Source organism: Amblyomma mixtum, chromosome 2 (genome assembly GCF_055824585.1).
Source record: "Amblyomma mixtum isolate Tamu chromosome 2, ASM5582458v1, whole genome shotgun sequence".
In the NCBI taxonomy this organism is placed as follows: domain Eukaryota; kingdom Metazoa; phylum Arthropoda; class Arachnida; order Ixodida; family Ixodidae; genus Amblyomma; species Amblyomma mixtum.
In genome coordinates, this window is record NC_143013.1 from 70,761,059 (window position 1) to 70,782,176 (window position 21,118).

Genomic DNA, 21,118 nt, shown 5'->3' on the forward strand with positions numbered 1-21,118 from the left:
CATGCAACAAGTCTTTAGGAAAACGAGCTTCTGGGCAAGTTGGTTACTTTGCTTCCAGATAACTGCAGTGTAAAAAATTACGAGCATGTCCGTGTCGTAGGTGTTTCTTCCTTTGTGCTCGTCGTTTTTTACGCTGCAGTTATGGGGATGCAACAAGTCGCAAAGGAGCCCACTCTTGTCCAGCGAACTTGTGACACAGCTTTTTCCCTCGTCTCTGAAAGGAGGTCATTTGATTAGTTTTCGTTGTCAGCTGAACGCGGCATTTCGGACCACAGTAGGGTCTGTTTTTCTTGTCCTTTACAATTGACTTCCTCTTTGTCTCCACCCAGGCTCATTTTTGTTAAAAATATCTCTCTGGCCCAGGATGAAAGTGTACTGAATTATCTAAACTTTCAATTGACAGCTGTGAAGCAACTAACCTTAGTGACTTATAGAAAACAACTTAGATATGCTCAACTACCGTCTTGACGCATTCATTCATAAAAAAAAATCAATCAAGAAAAACAGCAAAAGAACTCCATGGACTGTTCAGGAAATCTTGCATTGAACAAGGAAAATCAAGTCTTTATAGCAAGGCAGAGCCTGTCGCAGTATTATTCAAGCTAAGCGATCTGAACTTAGGCTGTTAGGGAAGACAAATAATAATAGTTCAAGCGTACTTGCCGAATTTTATTCGTACTGCACCAAATAAATTTTAGACTTCTTTGAGGAATAAGAAAAACGTGTTGATCAAATAATGCATGACAGGGTGCTCCTTGTTGAAAAAGAAACCACTGCTGCGGAATTAAATCGCCACTTTCATAGCGTGTTTTCTAAGCATTATACACAAGAGTGCCAATGTGGTCTAGCGTGCTGAGAGTTCCCTGATATTGTGTCGCCTTCTGATGTGATTACTATGTTGTTAAACCTAAAAGACAAAGACGCCACTGGGCCTAACAGAATACCAAACAGTTTTTTGCATTGTTATCCGGAAGCCATCTCCAGATTTCTGGTTGTAATTTTTTGTCTCTTTATTGAGCAGCCTTCCTTGCGACTGGACAACAGCACGCGTTGTGGCGGTGTTTAAGAAAGGACACGCTTTGATGGTTTCCAGTTGCAGTCAGATTTTTTTTAATACACTATAGCCAATGAAATAACCAAGCCCCAAACTGATATTGACGCACTGTCTCCTTTCCGGCCCGAATTTAGGAGGGGTTTTACTTCTTTAACTCAGCTGACCTCTGTTATCCATAGCTTGGCAAGTGTCTTGAATAAATCTGGACGGATTGATTGTATATTTTTCGACTTTAGTGAAGCATTTAACCTCGTTTCGCACCCTAAGCTAATTCACAAGCTCCGTTTAATTGGCCATCCGAATTTCATGAGTAACTGGGTGTATGCATACCTCATTGACCATACCCATTTTTTTTGTATTGATGATCATTTCTCTAACCAGCTTCGACTAACTTCAAGAGTGCCACATGGTTGTGTGCTAGAGCCATTTTTGTTTCTCGTATGCATTATTGACATTGTCAACGCAAAAGCTGACCGAATTCAAATTAGACTCTTTGCAGACGACTTCGTTCTGTTTCGTGAGATCAACAGACATAGTGATTAATTACTCCTTGGCTGCAATGCACGACTCCCTGAGTTCTGCCTACGCTCGAGCTTTTCCCGAGTCTGTCTATCCCGCTATCTATTTACACACACTCCGAAAGCTGTCTGTCACGCCTTTTTTGGACGCGTCAAAGGCGTCATCTTTTGGGCATTATCTTTCTATCCACAGTCAAACGTGAACACTGCGCATGTGCACACAGATCATTTTTGTGGTAACGCGGTGCAGTCTTGTGGCCTCGATCACTCACCGCCGTAAAACAAGTCCTCTGTGCACTCCGATACAACAGGACCGGCAGTTTACAGGGAAGCGTCGGCCCAGGCCTGTGCAGCGGACGTCAGCAGACCACCTTGAGTCGCTGCATAAGGGGCGTCTCCGACGCAGGAGTGATGGCTTGCTTTTCGCAAGGCTGCAGTTCACCGTCCTTACACTAAGAACCGTTCCCTTCTTCGCGGCAGCACAGCACACGTCGCGGTATGTGTGAACGGACCATACATTGGAAACCGCCTTCACTTGTGTTTAGTAACTTTAGAAGCTGGGATTTTTCTTCATTTTTTTGCGGGGTTTGCTACGTGTGCATTTCTTCAAATACCTCATCCTAGCCTTTTTTTTTCCTTTCTCTTATTAGCTTGTACCTGCCTTCTTAACTTGTTTACTTCTGTTTTCAGCCGTTTGTATTCTGTGTTGTATATCTGTTGTTGTTTTTTTATGAATCCCCCCCTATGTATTGCCCGCATTGGGCCTTTAGGGTATTGAAATAAATAAATAAATAAAATAAAGGCTCGTTAAAGGTCTAACCCGAACGTGGTCAAGGAATAAACGAGACTATCTTAATGGAGCCAAGAAAATTACGACAAGAGGAGCAACCATATACACTCGCTGAAATGTTTAGGAGATGCATAGACACGGAATCGCAACAACACCGTTTATCGGAATGATCGAACACATGGGAATGGCAAAACGAGCGTTATTCACGACAATTAAGCTTTCGGATTGTACATCTTTAACAAGAAAAAAATTGAACTCTGAAGCCGGCTGCAGGCGTAAATTAAACACTGGTTTGTTTAAGGCAGCTAATCTTGTTAGCTTCGGTATACGAAGTCCTTTATTTTGTGATTAAGGTGAATGCTGATTCACAGTTGCTTTCTTAAATAAATTTTCGAGCTAAGAAAAAGCTGTACGCTGGCAGCCATTTAGAAAAAAGCTAGATGCTGAGATGATTTGACAGAAGATTAATTGCTGAATTTTCCTGTCATTCTACGTGTCGTTGTTTTGTGTAATATTGTAACATAAATCAGCGTTACAGCTTAAATGCGTTAAAAGATGTTCGGAAGACAGCTAGCCCTCAGTCATAACTGCTGGCACTCCCACATTACAAAATGTCTGCTAGTCAGGCAGTAATCAGTGTTCAATAACTGCATTTTTCGTGACGTATTCTAAAGCTATTCAAATGCACGAAACCTAAGTTCCTCATCTCTCACCAGAAGTCCAAATAAACGACACAAATAGTAAGCGCGATGATACAGGCTACGCAAACACGACTACATAGAGTCTGTATACCGACGAACCACCCGATCGCATCATAGCAAAAAACTAAATGATTATTCCTGTCACACTGAAATCTTCGCTAGCTCCTACACTCCAAAAATGGTCCTTGAACGGAACCGGCTTCCAGTCAGCATTTTAGAATGCCCATCTACTGCAGCATTTATGAAAGCTGTCCAATTGTAACTGTCGATTACAAAGTTTTCTTACTGCTTCATGTGTTTTTGCGCGCAACCTTGCAACATCTATCCTTGCCCGTGAGTGCATTTCATTCGTTGTGAAAGCACCTTGTTGTGCCTTGACTTGTTTACGCATGTCACATTATGTTTTTCTTATCTCCCGCTCCTGTTTGCAGCCTCACCTAGATGCTAGCAGTATTGTACAAGTAAAAAAATATATATAAAGAGCTTATTGTGACATTTATAATTGTAATGGTGAAAATAATAGATGCATGCCAACTTCATAGGGCTGGATTATCGATTTTGCATGACTATATTTGCTTTGCACAGATGCAAGTTGCAAAAGTGGTCGCTGTCGATAACTTACCGAACGTGAGTGTAGCTATTGCTAGAACGGAGGCAACTGCAGCGACGTGCAGAGAAAGAGAACTTCTCACCGCTTCTTCGCCGTCGCCGTATACGCTGCGCTACCTTTGCTCAGGCCTGACACTTGCAGAGCCAGTGCTACGTTCAAATCACGCGCACCGTCTGCCAGGTCACGTGACAAGAGGAAGCTCCGCCCCCGTAGAGTTCTTGCTTGGCGTCAAAGCCTTCACAGTTCAGGGCTAAAATCACTTTACTGGGGATGCTTCCGTTGCGTTTTCTCGCGGTACAAGGGGAGCCTGAATCAGTAACGGAGGACGTAGAAGGATTCTCCATTAACAACATATTTAGAAATATTACGGAACTTGCGCCTTGAAAGGCAGACACTCCCGAGGCCCGCTAAGGGTCTCAGTAAATCAGAGGAATGTCACCTTCGCAGGCTACAAACTATGTGTTTCAATAATCCAGCTACGCTTCACGCCATTGAGCCCGAGTCCTTTTCGGCACAGTGCAAATTTTTGTGGCCAGAAGGCAAACTTATACAATATGGTATGGGCTTGTCAGAAAAATGACAGCATTGACATCATAAATCATTAAAACTTCCTGTTGGGCGAGTTGGTAGTTCATATTGAATTAGAAATATTATAGCGCAAACAAAGACACGGACAAAAAAGGAAGGAAACACACACACAAGCGCTAATGTGTGTGTTTCCTCCCTTTTTTGTCCGTGTCTTTGTTTGCGCTATAATATTTCTAAATCATAAATCAGTCATCGCGGGAGGGCTGGGAGGCGGCCCTGTCCAGCTCGGACCTCGAGGAACAACGAGCCCTCGTCGCCAGAGCACGGACAGCGGCTTTTACCAACGGCGTCCCGGACTAGGGACCCGATCAGCCTTCCCTTCAACTAAGGCATTGTGGCTTTCAATAAATGTTTTCATCATCATCATCACCGCGGTACACGGGAGTATGAAATGAATTATAAATTATTCTAAACCGCCTTCCGCGGTCATCTTGCGCTGTATATAATGCTTATGAAGTAACATCGAGTGCTCAACAAAAAAATGCACGAAAACGCTTTTTCCAGAACTTGCTTGTGCAGGTAGTGCCGGAGGGTAAGGCTGGGCACAAGAAATGGTTAATGCCAGAGCAGCACCAAAGGAAATCGCACTGTTTTGCTTCCTGAGAGCGACTGGCTTGAGGGACCAGTTGTGACTGTGCCCCTCGCCTCCTCACTCTTTCTATTTTTAATCCCCTCATCCCTCTTCCCTAGTTGAGGGTAGCCAATCAGAACATCCACCTGGTTAACGTCCCTGCCTTCCCTTTTCCCCTTTATCTCTCGCTGCCTCTCTCACTTTGGCTGGAACACTTTTTTTTTTTTACTCAACGGTCGGAATGTACACGCTGGCTACTGAAAATATCGTGCGAAAATTGAGTTTCTGTACTTGTTACACGAGTATAAAATGTTTTTGAAGCATGTTCATATGCACAAAATTTTTAAGGGTTTAATTTCTAACTGTATTAAGGCATAATTAATCACCACGACACTGGCGCGGAGGCTCTTACAGTTTCGGTACCACATTTTTTTTTCTATTGTAGCGTTTCTCATGGGCTACGTTCTCAGTAGCTTATTGTGCGCGAACGTGCCCCATGGTGCTGTAGTTGATGCCAGGACGGCGCGAAAGGAACAAGGGCGAAAGGGGCACAAGAACACCTGGCGTCTGTCCTGTTGTGTTCATGTGACTCTCTCGTCCTTGTTCCTGTCGCGCCGTCCTGACATCAACTGCAGCTATGAACCAACTAGCCGAAACCACATTCTTAAAATATCGCAACAGACTACTCCTCGTTCCCTTTCGTAACTACAAAGCTAACCGAAGCACAGTTCTGAGAAAGGTAACATCAACGCGACAGGCCCTTTCCGGGACCGCCTTGACCGGCATTGCTAAAAGAGAGAGACATGACAACACATACACGGAGCAACGTTTTTATTTGCGCGTTTTTGAAAGGAAATTACTGAACAAGCGGGTAAGCGCAAAGCGACTGTGAGTGCATCAAACTGATTTGACGGATGTGCCAATTAGTTCATTTCATTCAGGGACCTAGCACTAGCGCTAAAAACTAATGTCGTACCGGGAACTTTTACACGGAGAAAATGCCAGCACGTAGACGTTCCCAGATCTAACGCGGACGTTTCGAGGCCTTCTTCGTAATTTATACACAAGCACGTGATAGACACGACTGGTCCACGCATTTTCTTTTCAAGAGTTTGTAATAGTAGAGCGTAGATCTACAAATGCACGCCCGGTAAGCAAAAAGTCCAAATCGCTGCTTCGAATAAACAGCCACATTGCGTTAGCAAAAAAAAAAAACAAAAAAAAAACTTTCGCTACGCTAGAAAAAAAAGGAACAGAAAACAACATCCTGCTTTCTTTGCAAACGCAAAACAAAATATGCATCCGACTCGCCGCAGTATTTCGTTCATCGACACCATCGGAACGGTGCAATTACTGCACACAGTGTAAGGAATAAGCCAGATTCATTGCTTAGGTAGCCGCCACGATCTTCTATCGATAACGCCCTAGTGCCGTACACTAAACATCGATATTCTGAGACGCTTCGACTGCTTTCACGCTGTTCAGGCTTGCGCGCTCGACTGATACACGGTTATTGCTCAGTACTGACCTCTCGAAGCGGAGACTGCTCGAATATTTGCCTTCATATCTCTGCAGTTCCAACAAAATATCGGTAGATAACGTTACAGTAGATACGCTCCTTCAGTAGGCGATACATACCGCCTGAAATGTTCCAAACACAACGCTTCAGTTGTTTACGCGCTGCTTACAGCTTCACAGTCAGCGGGAGAGAAGTTTTGCGAGACGCGAACGCGTAGTCATATGACAAAACGGAAAGTGGCCGCGTTCATTCGTTGCCCACTGGAATGCATGAGCTGAATGCGCAGCTTTCCCTGTAGAGTCAGTGTATATTTTTTTAGAAGGCCTCCTGGCTGGCTGGACAAGTGCGCAGGAGTCACGTTCCTTCCTTCTATTCGCCTTTTTTCTTCCTGCGCGCAGGCCGCTTAACAATGTTTCTTTGCAGCCTAGCAAAGTCTACCAAGCCCGAATTTTTGGTAAGGCAGTGTATACAACTCGCCAAGTGCAGCAATTACTTTACGTCGTGATTTTCTGATTATGTTGACCCCTCAGTGCTCGTCAAAAAACCTATCGGCTGGCTAGCCTTCTTCTTATTTTGGTAAGCTGACAGCCGGTGGCTTACACAAGAAAGCCGGTTGGCTGTTCGCAGGTTTCCTGCGTATTTTCAGGCTGCTTGCAATTTATGTTAGCCAGAGAATGCTGTGTGCTCGACCTGACATTGAGCTGCAGAAGTGTGCTTTTAAGGGACAGTTCGTTCATGTTTGAAGTTAACGGTTCGCGAGAATGCAGTACCGGTCACGTGAAGTGTTTTGAATGCCATATTTGTGCCCAATGTTTTTTTTTTTTGTGTGTGTGTAGGTGCGTTTGCGTGCGCATTGACATGACACGCCAATTTCTGTGGTTTATGTATAAAATGACGGCGCCAAGCTCAAAATAAATCAGCTGGTGGTTGGCGCTCATCCCTTCTTGCTCGTTCCTGCCGTCCGTGTCCCTTCGGCGCCACGTTAACTGACATTTAGCTGTTGCCAGAATTGCCACAGTAGCCGAGAAAAGCAGAATAGAGCTGATTCATGGTTCAACTTGATATTTGGCTTTACTGAACGCTACTGAGAACCTCTTGAACATGCCCTCTAGGTCTTCCGACATTTCTCGATAACGGGCTGCCTTTTCTTTCTTTCTTTTTTGTCTCCAGCATCATGCCAAAACTGTGGAGGTGTTGGGTAATCCGTACCCCATGCATAGGACCCCACCTGCTACCAGGAACACCAGTCCTGCGTCCGTGGGCACACCGATTCACTGTGTCAGCCCAAGGCAGAGAGGCCTACCCCATAAGCGTTCGCACAAGTAGTACCCACGGCGAACACAGGCACCAGCGTGATGAAAGGCACAACCTCGGCTACCTATGTTACGCTGCAGAACCCTCACGACCAGACGCCTTCCTCGGCGACTTCTTTGCAGACGTTGACGACTGGCTGCTTTACTACGAGAGATTCGCCGCGTTCAGTAAGCGAGATGACGCCACGATGTTAATGAACGCCTATTACAGTTTCGAAGACGCTGCTTGAACGTGGCTCGAAATCCGTGCGGAGATATCATCTTGGCGTGAGTTCGAACGACGCCTCCAAGAAATATACGCCGGTGCGGACAGTTGTAAGCGGGTCAAACACGCTTTCCAGTCACGTTTACAGCTGCTTAACGAGAATGTCGCGGCGTAAGTGGAAGACATGACACGCCTGTTCAAGCGCTCCGACCTCTAAAAGACGGAAGAGAAGAAGCTGCTCCGCATCATGCGTGCGGCCAAAGAACAGCTTTTGATTGGCTCTGTCAGAAGCCTTTCGTAGACCGTTGCGGAGTTCGTGACAAAGTCTACGAGATTTTTAAGGTTGCTCCAGAACAGGCCAACTGCATTTGATCTAAAAGCGCTCACCACCTCTTTTCCGACTTGATCCACTCTACGGGAGCGACACAGCTGTATTGAGAAGGCTCGGTGGCTGCGGAGCAACCGCGTTTGAAGGTTAGCTAAACGCCTCTCATTAAATAAGAAGGCTAACAGTAATAGTTGAAAAGTGGACAATTCAATATTAGCTAACCGGCCTACTAGTTAGCAAGTCTTAGCTGTATTCTGGAGAACTACACCACTGAGAACGCTACGACGAAAAAAGCGCCCTTCTAACAGAAAAAGACTCTTTTAGAAACTGCAGAACATCATAGGTGAAACACCCGCTATATTGATGTGCAGCACAAGACCTGGGATCTAATCAACATGTACGTCACGCTCATCTGCATTGTGGAGCTTAAGGAAACAGCGAGTTTTACCCCGTTCCACCTCCTCTACGGCAGGTAAGTTAAGACGTTGCTATAGGCACAATGCTACCTTGCCCGACGGATGACCAGCTAACTTCGTTGCGGAGAATTTTGCGAAGACGCCGAGCAAGCGGATCCGCTAGCATGTCAGCATATCGGAAAGCAACAGGAAAGACATACGCGCCGCCTCCGTCGCCGGTGGTTCTACAACTCCAGCTGAAAAAGTTTGGTTTTGAACCAATGTGCGCTGCAATTGCTTGTCAAAAAACCACTTGCCATTTCTTTTATACTGTACAAAATTTTGCGACACATTAGTAACGGCCATTTGCGTCAACCGCTCTGCTCCGAAGTCGTCCACGTTTCATGCGAGAAACCATATTTGGGCGTAACCGTGAAAAGTTTCTTTGAACACTTTTTGCTCTTTTCTTCATTTTCTTTAGCACCGATATTGCTGCGCCTACAGAGTAAAAAATGTGTGTAAAATTACACACATTTTACAGAAAATTTCGGTTGCCACAAAGAAAATGCCTGTTAGCAACCCTAGAGAGAAACCTGTCCATTAATAAAACCGACATTCTCTGTTCTCACAGCGGCTGCACCCGAAGTACCAGCAAGGTGGCGTTCCGCTTTAGAAAAACTTGCTTTAAAATTGCAAGCAACTCATTATAATTCAGTTTGTATATTAGTACACTAAAACAAAGAGCATGGAACATTTTCCGCATGGATTAATGTGCATGTTGTTTTGTGCGGTCCCTCCTTTTTTTTTGTATTCCTGGTCTCTTCAAGGTAGTTGCCCTCTTATAGACGCACAGCACGTGCGTTTTCTGCGTGGCTTTACCGACCGGACTGTTTGCGAAAGGTAAGCGGTGCTAATTCCTCCTATGTGGTATGGATAATTTGCTATGCTTCCTTTTATGAAAGATTTGTAGCCAGGTGGTACTGTTACTCTGTAAACAGCGCACGATACTGCCCGACTAGTTTTACCGACCGGACCTTGTGCGAAAGGTAAGCGGTGCTAATTGCTCCTATTTGGCATGAATAATCTGCTAGGCTTCCTTTTGTGAAGTATTTGTAGCCAGGTGGTACTGTTACTGTGTAAACAACGCACGATACGGCCCTACTGAATTTGTCGTTCCCGTACACTGAACGATAATATAGTGCACGCGTGAACGCTAGTCATTGTGCTCTTTACCTTCATCAGATATTTCTTACTGTTTGCATGCATATAGTCGATTATGACGCTATTTAGAAAGGTCCTAGCCTGCAAGAGGCTGCACTGAGATGCACGCATCTGAGTAGAGATTCGTGCAGTATGACAGGTAACATAAAAGTGCGTGGCGCTGCTAGCCGTCCGCGTGCTTTTGGCCACTCTGAAGACGGAGGCAAGTGCCGCCGCAGGTGTGTGTTTTCTACTCCACAATGCAGAGCGCCAGTACACGCCTAAGGCCTCGATCGAAGCGTTCTGTATGGGAACCAGTTCTTGAAATTTGATGGAGCCCCGTCGTGCTTGTGACCAGCGTGTGGCCGGTCCGCAATGCCACGCTTTTGCGGGTAGACTTTCATATTCCCCATTGCTGATGCGTACACAACAATAGCACCAACATTGAATCTGGATTGTTCTAGTTAGTGAGATGGTCCTGAATAACTGACGTTTGCATTTAAATTTATAAACGTCGCCATTTGATACCTAATCCTGATACCTCAGACAGCAGTTACAAACGACTACGATGTTGGATTCATGCAATATTAAAAGAGCCGCCTTTGGTATAACTCTTACTTTTCGCCTTTGGACAACTTTCCTTCATTCTTGTCGAATTATATTGGTTATTGATTTATTATCTGAACTAAATGGTCAAGATAGTTTTAGTATACTAATCTTAAGTCGGTTCTTTCCTTCCAGCAGAGCCGTGAAAGTTATGGATATCGGGCAGGGGAACAAAGGATAAGCCCGCAAGGACCAGCCCGGTCTGGTACCAGGAGTTCCTGTGCTAATAATCGCACTTCAAGGCTTCATGTTTTAAATGTTCCCTGGCTGCTTTGTTGAAATAAACATGATTTTGCACAAATCGCCTGGTGTCATAATGGAACCGACAAGAACAACCAAATACGAAAAAAACAATCAAAGCAGAAAATATAAGCAAGCCAAAAACAAAGTAAAAAGAGAAAAGAAAAAAGAAATAGAACACGTATGTTTAAAAGCAGAAAAGCTGAAAGCAGAAAACAACACTACAGACATTTTCTGGCAACGCAGCTACCAGAAAATTTCTACTTTTCAAGAGCATTTTTTTACAGTGATATATCATACCTGAACGCTCTCTTTTTTTTCATAAGCACAGCGGGTGACAAGTGGCGCTTGGAAAAAAATACGTTGAAGTTCTTCGGCCTCACTCCTCGTGAACCTACTCGAAAGCTCGGTCGAGCATTCATGATATACGCCTACGTCAGCCGTTTTATTTTCTCCAGCGCTGTGACATAACTACGGAGGCGAATTAACAACTTTTTCATGTTCCATTCGGGGATTTTATGCATTCGGTTGGAAAGGGTGAGTAGAAACTAACACGACCAAATTACAGCATCATGATTTGACTTTAAAAAGTAGGCTATCATCTTTACGGTTTTTCTATCTTCAAAAACTGCACTTCACTTTTCAGCATGCTGATGAATGGCGCAGGAATACATTCGTCTTTCTTTTCTTGAATAAGTGTAAAAGCTCTCAGAGCACCTCTTTCGTTTAATTTTCGCTCTCACCACTTCCAATGTGACCCCAAGTTTGCGAGTCTCATAATCTGCTCGGATGCATGCCTGCTTTCATTCAGTCTTCGTACTAACACAGCTAGGTTTGCCCAATGGACGCTTTTTGACAGAAAAATGCTGTTGCCCTCAACTGCACCCTGCTTACACTGTTCATAGTTAGGCACATGTCGCATTTCATGACTTACTGCTTCTCTGTCTGATCTCCAGTTCACCAGCCGTTTAAACTTGAGCAGCGCTGAGAATATAACCTGCACGTCATTTTCGGCGGCTTTCGTTTATAGCCTGTACGTTATATTATAAACATATGGCATCACTCCACCTGCTACGATCTCCCTGCATTAGTTTTTTCCGCGATTTCAGCCATAATTCTTCAGTATAACTACTACATTTAGCTTCATTTTCAATTTAGACGTGTTATGAGAAACATAGCAAGGAGATGACATCTTGATCGTCTGGTTGGTAAATGATACGCTAGCTCTTTTTCATATACTTCAGCGGTCCGAGTTGTAGGCCTTTTTTAACCCTGATCGCTCGCCTGTTTCTTTTTTATATTTCCGCAATGTCGTCTGCACAAAACTAGAACTTTATTTAAAGTTTGGAGCAGATTACACAACAAAGTTCTCCTCTTTCCCTGATCAGTTTATATTTAAGTTCCTTGGTTCTTTTCGCGTGTACAGCAGTAATCGGCATTGTTGCGCAATTGCGGAGAATATTCCCGTCACGTGTCAAGTGCGCCCGACGGTTTGAACAATCAGCGATAGCAGCGAATCGTTATTGGCTGATATAAAAGGCAGCAGTCGTGCGAGGGCTAATCTGCACAATAAAAGCGCCGATTTAGATGATGCTTTCTGTTAAGATCCCCTGCCGATGCTTGCTGGCTATATATAGACAGAGATGAGGGCAGATACAAGCCCTCTCCAAACAGTAAGAGTAGCCAAACTCCCTTCCGGGACAGTAGAAACTACGCCGTAGATCAGATCAGCTGACACCTGAGATTCCCCTTAGCAGGCGTACTGGCGATAGATGCAGGTGTGTGCGTGAGGAGAATGCTTGTGCAACTATGAGCCCGATTGAGATGGCACTTGCTTCGCTGTCGCCACTGCCACTCGGTCTGAATGGCTGTTGCCTTCTTGAGGAAATACGACTATGGTTCATCGTTGTATATACAGCAGCTGTTCATCGCTGTATACCGGGTGTCCCAGCTAAATGTAACCAAACTTTTAAAAAAGGCGAAGTGTCCTAGTCCAGTGAAACCAACTCAGGGTTGCTCATAGTCGCGTGGTCTAGTCTTGAGTATTTTTTTCGCTCTTCAAAGTTAATTGCTTAGTTAAGTTTAATTAGCTAACTTTTTAATTATTGACTTCAGGAAGAAAGTGTCAATGCAAAAGTTTTAGATCACCTCAAAAAACCGCTAGTCGTGCTGTTCCCGTCAAGTTACGATTTACGTAGCTTCATTTATTGGCCTTAAAAGATAGTTGTCACATAACCAGCTGCTCGCTCACTTCTCTGCCCCAATGTGCACCCAAAGTCTCATTGAGGAGAGGACTTCAGAAAAAAACGGATTTTATTCTTTAAGGCGCATCTTGGGACGTTAAAGTGGCACAGTTGTCATGTGGAAGCTTTTTCTTATTGTGTGGGTTATGGTTAAAGGCCGGTAAAAAAACTACTTTACGTAAATATTATTTTGCTGAAAATGTCACAGTAAGCTGTTTCTCAAAGCGATCTACAACTTTACTATTGACACTTTGTTCCTCAAGTCAATAATTAAAAAGTTAGTTAATAAAGCTTGACTATTTAGTCAACCTTGAAGAACGAAAAAAATACTGCAGACTAGGTCACGCGACTCTAAACAACCCTTATTTGGTTTCGGACGGCTGGACACCCCGTGTTTTTTAAAAGCTTGGTTGCATTTAGCTGGGACACCAGGTATATCATGCCTGTTGGCGGTTTTGTAGACAAGGCTTGCTACTCCCGCTTATAGCACATACATCTTCCAAGAGTTGCGGCATGCACAGATCCGTTAAGTTAATAGCTTTAATTGCGAGCATTCCGCGTAAATTTCACGCTATGCACCTCGTTTACAGTATTGTTACGGTCATAGGCTTGGACAAAGAAGATGACGGCGTATGGTGCTTGTGTGTGGTGGACAACGAGGACGAAGGGTTTGCGGGCGCTGGACCTTAATGTAAGGCTCCTTGACTGCCTCGTTCTATATATATGTGCAATCCCATTTGTAATTATATATTTCTGCCCGTTACATTACTGGTGGAGGTGCGGGGTTGCGCAACAGCCAAGACAACTCCGCAGCGGACTCCTTCTTCTAAGTTCTTCCACCACACACAAGAACTACACTTCGTCACCTTCTTTGTCCAAGACTATGGCCGCAGCATAATCCCCGTCCGTGGAATAAAACGCCATGCATGGCATCTTATTACTGTCGAACCTCGTTATAACAAAACGGTTTGTACTGAAATAACAGATATAACGAAGGAATCATGATTTACCTTGGAAGCTCGGTCAACACAGGCTATAACGAAGCTACGGCTATAACGCCGGGCCTCCTAAACTTCCTTATAACGAGGATGAAGTGTATCAGTTTTTAAGCAACGAGCCGTGGTAGGTAAACGAGCAAAATTATATATTACCGATTTTGTGAGCATTGCACTGCAGTAAAGTAAACATGCATATTTTTTCCTGTGTTCTTATCCCCGTTTTAGCTTCCTTCGCGAGCACGGCAAAAAACGCTCAACAGACAAGCTAGCAGTCGGTAGCTACAAGGCCGCGTCTGGACAGCCTCTTCGTAGAGTTCAAGGGCTCCTACGCGACTGCTCCGCACAAAAAATCTAAAAGCAAACTTCAAGCCTCTTTCATGTGAGCTGTGAAGAAGGAGAGAGTACGCCCTTCTCTGTCAGGCAAAAACCGTTAGCAGAGGTATTGGCCACGCACTACATACTCCCACGTTTGAGGTAGAAGGTCACCACTCGCACGGGAAAACCGGTAATTAGAAACCAGACTGGCCTGCACCAACGACGCTAAAAGGCAAGAGTGCCTTTATCCCCTCTAAAAGAAGCCTATAGGCAAAGAAGGAATCCTCTATCTTGCAGAGAAACTGCTTGGATGCATACGCTCGTCGTTTCAACGATGTCCGGCAAGAAAACGCTTCTCGCAAGTTTTATTTTACCTTCATTGCTGGACTTTGTAGCGCCCAATAAAAATAAGCTCGTAAACACAAGCCATGCACATTGCATGCTTAAAAGGGCAGAGACATAAAGTACTTGGGTGTGGGTTTTTTTTTTGCCTTGAAAGATACCCACGGGCCTAGTAATCATGAAAGTTAGCTCAAAACAAAAGCGCGCAGCGTTCATAATTAATTACCAACGATTTCGTACCGGCAATTTTGGTCACGGTCGGCTTCAGCACTGAAGTGCACATTGACGACACGATCGACCGGTCAACCTTGATACCACATTCTTGATGACGTCAGCGCCGCCGGCAAGCACTGCTTGTTCCTGTGAACCACCACTGGGTTCGGTGACGTCACAGTAATTGGAGCAAGTGCACCAAGTGCAAGTGCACAAGTGCAAGAGCAAGTGCAAATTATTCGATATGGTTGGAAATGGCCAGCGGCTCCTAGTGACTACACTCAAAATCATATTAGGTTACGTTCCTCTGACCACCTGCGACTGAAACTCACGCCCATGCAACAAATCATATCGTTTGTTTTCGTTGGAAATTTTTTGTCTGTGCCTCTTTAAGGCGCTTTTTCGCCCCGTACTGCACCCTCGTGAAGGTGCCTCCGGGGATTTCATAGGCATTCCTCTCCCATTGTCCTTGAAAGTAGGACGCCTCGATGCGCGCTCTCTCAAAGAGCCGGGGGGGGGGGGGGGGAGGGGGGGGGGGGCATGAAGCATCTTACTTGATAGGTGCCGGTTGTGCCTCCTGGCGTTGTGGGCTGGCGCATTATTTTATTTCTTTTCACTTCTCAGTCCAACATATGTCCTTCAAAGGGTCAGTGATCAATTGCAGCATGTTTGCGCTGTTCCTAGAGGCCGCAGGAGCCTCACCGATCCCTCCTCAAACGTCATCACGCCCCCTGCTGGTTTGCACACGTGAACCCAATCGGCCACACGGTGCACGTGAGATTATGCGGGGCACTGAACTTATCGGCAAGCATCGGGGAGACGCTTTCTGCTTATTAACTGAACGGAGAGGGCGAAAATAGTGCCATCCGGTCGTACGCCGTGCAAATGAACAGCGCTAGAATGTTATGCGAATGCGTCAACGAGAAAAACACAACCCTGCACCAGTCAAATAATCGACTGTAGCGGCGGTCAGTAACGGCAGACCGTCAGGTGCGCTCTTGAAAGCCAGGCGTGGCACATTGAGGGTGGCTTCAGGCAGAGCAGCTAGACAGTGGTGCTGGGCTTATTCACGGCTGCATACTCGATTGCACAGCTACCTTACGAATTCATAGCTATTTGATTGCAGGAGCGTTTATTTTGTTCAGTAGGGCTGCAGCAGAAAGTATGTAGCGGACCGAAGCAAAAAAGTAGGTGTACATATAGAATAAGTTGAGGAGAGCCCTTTAGGACGAGCCACTTATTGCCCCATCGCTGCCTTTTACAGCAGGATTTAGCTGTCACAGTCGCCCAGACTTGGAGAAAAAGAAGTATTTGGAACTGTTCAAAATGCGGCTGAAGATTACGTGGTTTATCTTCATAGTTTATTTTCACATTGTCACAAATCTTGCGGGAAAATGCGAGTGTGCTGCCCAATCCTCTTCAGCTACGCAAGCTTCTTCCGTTTCACGAAGCTTACCCAGCCCTCTGCCCACCCCGGCGACGTTAACCGAAGGTAGCCCCGACACGACGACTACGACTCCGACAACGGCGAAACCCCGGCTTTTGGACACTGTGAAGGCTTTTATCGCCAGCCAGATGTCCAGCGCCGGAACCGGCATCGCCCGCAAGCTCCTGGGATCAGGCATTTCCAGCGAGTGCAGCATTGGGATTCTCCAATTTTTGAGAGCTCTCACAAATTTGGAACCGTGGGCCTTGCGCGGTAAGCAAACCTTACGTTTAATCGAGATTTTTAAGTGAAATTCGGCTGAACAGAAACAATGATTTTCATGTTGCTGTGCTTGCCTGCCTGCTCCCGTAAGTCGCATGTTAGACGGGTCAAATGACGGAGGCTCTTGTCATCTAACTTCTCTAATTAGGAATAGTTATTGCGCTATTGAGACAAGATAAATGAAATGTGTGCAAAGTTCCTAGAAATCCTTGACGCAATGACAGATGGGCTACAATTGATGCACTTTGCATTTTATTGGGCAAAGATGCTGCAAGACATTTCTTTTAAGCGTTTCCGCAAACGCCCAAACACAACACTGAAATGTTGACCTAATATTCGTCATGCATAATTTGTTATTGAATGTCATCACAGTTTAGGTATAATTTCTCTACTTTTCGAAGGGATCCATATTCATGCTTATATAGGCGCTGCTATGGCATATGAGGGCCAAATGGGGAAGATTACGTTTAAGCCTGTGTAATGGTCCAATTAATGCTTTAGTTATCACAGTTTTACAAACAAGAATTCAGGAATGGTTAAGCTGCGCGATTACAATATAATTCAATATTTCATTTCCAATAAACGACGTACACTGAAGTATGGGCGGGTTTTAGGAAGAAAGCTTCCGGAGAGCAGCTTGACTTCTTCCAAAACCCGTTTATGGCACCAGGAGCGCGGGAACAACAGTGCTTTGAGAAAAACAAAGCAAAATCAAAGCAACAGAAAGAAAGCAAAACATCAAGCAAGTTACATGACCTGATGAAGTTGGCAGTTAAAAATAGTTATATATATTGGATTGAGATAACTCAGGAAATGCAAACTAATCACAAAGAATTTTCATAGCAGTTATGCAGCAAAACTATATGTTGACAGACCTCTCAAATAATTAAAACGACAGAAACACAAAGTTAGCAGCAAAAATAATTGCAAAGGCTGGGTAATGTGGAAAGGGAAATACCAATACTTTTAGAGATTAGAGTATTCAGCAGGACAGGCAATGTGTAAGCAACCATTTGCTTATCATAATTAGTGCGCGGATACGTATAATACCAATATTCTGGAGATCGTGTTTGGTAATGAAATACATATTACTTTAGATTGGCTATTCAATGAATACAAAGATTATTCGATTTAAACACCTTAATATATGCATGGGGCTATATGTAATTGTATAGACTGTGAACGTTATACATTTTAAGCTCTTGAAAGAGACGTTCGCTTGCGGTACCCCATGAAACATCACATATTGTACGGACAAACTTTTTCTGAAGCATAAATAACCGATTTATGTTAGTCGCAGACGCAGTAGCCCCGACAAGGCAGCAGTAAATCAGGAGACTCATTAAAAAAGACCTGTATCTAAGCAGCTTTACATTTCGCGGAATATACGTAAGGGTGAAGATTAGTGCAAATAACTGTGATAATTTTCTCTCAAATGAAAGTGCGTGGCTATTCCATGACATATCGTGGTCATAAATGATCCTCAAGCTTTCTACGGAACTCACAAGCTCAATTTTTGCTGCGTTGAGTGCCACGTCACCACGCAATGTAGTGTATTTGTTCTTGGCGCTTAGAACAGTATAGCTTTTGTCTTGGATGTGTTGATTACGAAATTGTTACGATGGACCATACGTGTACTTTATCTGGGACAAAATTAGCAGCACTTGGTAACAGTAAACTACTTAGTACTTAGTGAAGTACTTCCATCTGCTGTTTGACCATAGCTTCCTTGCAATTCGAAATATTAGGTTTGCATTCCCTTTGCACACATTTCTATCCTACTAAGACCCGATATGGAAGTTGTTTCACCAGTTTTTTTTTTCACACTGATAGGTTATAATAATTTGAGCGCAAAAATATGGAAATGTCTTTTGTTGCATTTCTAGCATTTCTCTATATGCTGGGCAATGTACAATTCAGTCAAAACTATGAAATTTGCTGAGGCGCATGGAAATTTAGGGCCTTCTTTGCTCAAGTGTGTGCTCCTGTGTGCTGCTTGAGTGCCATAAGAGCTAAGAAGTGTTTAAAACTCTTTACATGGTAGAATAATGCGCATGAAGCAGTTTCTTTACAACCACTGTAATGCACGCTCGAGCTGACTCCCATCATACAGAAACCTTCACAAGAGGAGGTAACGGACGTGACAATAACCGTACTCACTTGATAAAAGCGAAGGATAAAAGTAGCCAAGAAAGCGTGTCTTTTAAGACCAAGCTTTCTTTCATGACAGCCGCACTTGCTATTCTGCCAAAAAAAATTTTCTACGCCCTGCACTCAGGATGCTATTGGGTCATTAAGCTATATTGATTGCAGAAGAAGAACTCTAGTTTGGGCCAGTTGGTTCATGATTCAGGAGGAAAACGGCGCAAAAAAAACGTGGACAAAAGAGACAAACACGACAGGACCAGCGCCATCTCGGGACTGGCATGTAGACACGCCGATGAGGTTGACACACACAATGGCTGGTTAGGTGCAAGAGCTTCGAGAGAGTAAAAGGCCCATTGTATAAGAAATATGCTCAAGAAGAACTCTAGTTTGGGCCAGTTGGTTCATGATTTAGGAGGAAAACGGCGCAAAAAAACGTGGACAAAAGACACAAACAGGACAGGACCAGCGCCAACTCGGGACTGGCATGTAGACACGCCGATGAGGTTGACACACACAATGGCTGGTTCGGTGCAAGAGCTTCGAGACAGTAAAGGGCCCATTGTAGAAGAAATATATGCATTCACGTTTTTTTTTTTGCGCCGTTTTCCTCCTGAATCATGAACCAACTAGCCCAAACTAGAGTTCTTATTGAGCATATTTCTTCTACAATGGGCCCTTTACTGTCTCTAAGCTCTCGCACCGAACAAGCCATTGTGTGTGTCAACCTCATCGCCGTGTCTACATGCCAGTCCCGAGTTGGCGCTGGTCCTTTCGTGTTTGTCTCTTTTGTCCACGTTTTTTGCGCCGTTTTCCACCTGAATTAATTGCAGGCATGTGTAAGTTACGCATCCAGAGTGACAGAAAAAGGAGCTCTAAAATTCGTGTTGCATATCGGTGCATCTGTTGCAGGGCAGTTGCACTTAGTCGTAAACGACCCGTTTGAAATGCATTTTCCAATAACTACGCATATCGAACCCTATCTCTATCTCAATACCACTAAGAGAACCTCAACGCCTGCTTAGAATATCTTTACCGACATTGGCCTTGAGAGTGTTTTGAAATGCAAGTGTGTTGGGCTGCTTGCCGTTCCGTTGACGCCTACGACCTTGTAAGATTGACTGCTCCGGCGGTTGCTTGCGCAATAAATTTCCGATTGACGAGGTGCTGAAGCACAGAAAGACCCAGACGTGAAAAGAGGACAAACATTGCCAGAACTCAGAAATAACACTCATTCACAGCACGGAGGCGTATAAAGGATGCATATAAAATACAACGAAAGCTTTTAAAGAGCATATGCGTTCTGATTCCCCCCCCCCCCCCCGCCCGCCCAAGAAGGATGCCATGTGAAGACATTTTTCTCCTTTCTTTCGCGTTAGACCAACTGCAAAAAATTTTTACTTTAGCTAAAATGCGTCATGAAACACATTATGACAAAGGTCAACGCCTGTTAGAGAACTATAGTTACAAGCGATTAAAAAGATCTATAGCAGACGATGCTTGCACTTTGTGCCGTTTAGCGCCGTCGGGCAATTTACGGAATATGATGATAATGATAAATTTTTGTTATGCAAGGGCAGCTTTGGCTAAAGCACGCCATGGTAGAAAGTATTTCGTCTATGCAAGGTGGGGTCATAGGTCCATTTCGCAAGCAATTCACCGCACCTAAGCCGAGGATCAGGCCATGGAAAAGCTTGTATCCTTAGTATCACCGGTGGTTACCCGGTACTACTGGGGATCGAACCCCACACCTCCCGCGTTCCAGCCAGATGCCACCGCTACTGTGGCTGCTGTGTCCAGGTACCGGATTCTCGTCGGCTTCAGCGCCGGACAAACACATTGCGGATGGTGCACATCGTCCTCACTATTCCGGGATTTGCATACTGGACACCCGGGGCGGGAGAACTGTGTTTTAATCTCCGGACTTCAATGTCTTCGTCTGTTCTAGCTCTTCACTGATATGAAAAAAAAAATTTAGGGGGTCCTTTGGCTCTTTAAAGTGCTGCAAGCCGATAGCGTTTCCTTGCGCACTGTTTGTTTTCCTGTACTTTTTTATTTTTCATAGCTTGTTTTTTTATTTTTTGTTTTTGCTCTTTGTCTTATTTTTATTGTTTTTATTTTTATTTTCATATCTTATTTTTGTTTTGTTTTTGTTTATTTTCTTACTTTTATTTTTTGTTTTTCCTTTCCCTGACTTTATTCCTTTTATTTTATTTATGAAACCCATGCATTCACTAGATGCGCCTGTATTCATGCTCGAACCTTGAGCCTTCGTGGTGGAGTGGTAGCGTCTCCGCTTCAAACGCCAAAGGCCCTGGTTCGATTCCCACCCTCGGCGCAGTTCCTTTTTAAGCAGTGACGCCTAAAGGCGGACAAATCTGTCGACACGGCTGCCGACGCATCTTCTAACGACAGTATGAGGCATTTTAAAGGCTTTCGCCTTAAAAATACAGACAGCCCTTAAGACTGCTTACGTGCTGTGAAGGCAAAAGCATTAGTGTGCCATCGTGACCGTT

General features: G+C 44.4%; 1 protein-coding gene across 1 annotated transcript in view; it reads left to right on the top strand.

The window, feature by feature from the left end:
• The first annotated feature begins 8,592 nt into the window (after window positions 1–8,592).
• Window positions 8,593–21,118, top strand: part of LOC149359686 (nose resistant to fluoxetine protein 6-like) — a 45,825-nt gene continuing 33,299 nt past the window's right edge. The window contains exons 1-2 of the mRNA XM_089567729.1: window positions 8,593–8,669; window positions 15,434–15,486. Coding sequence (XP_089423855.1) covers window positions 8,593–8,669; window positions 15,434–15,486 — 130 coding nt within the window. The remainder of the gene's footprint in view (window positions 8,670–15,433; window positions 15,487–21,118) is intronic.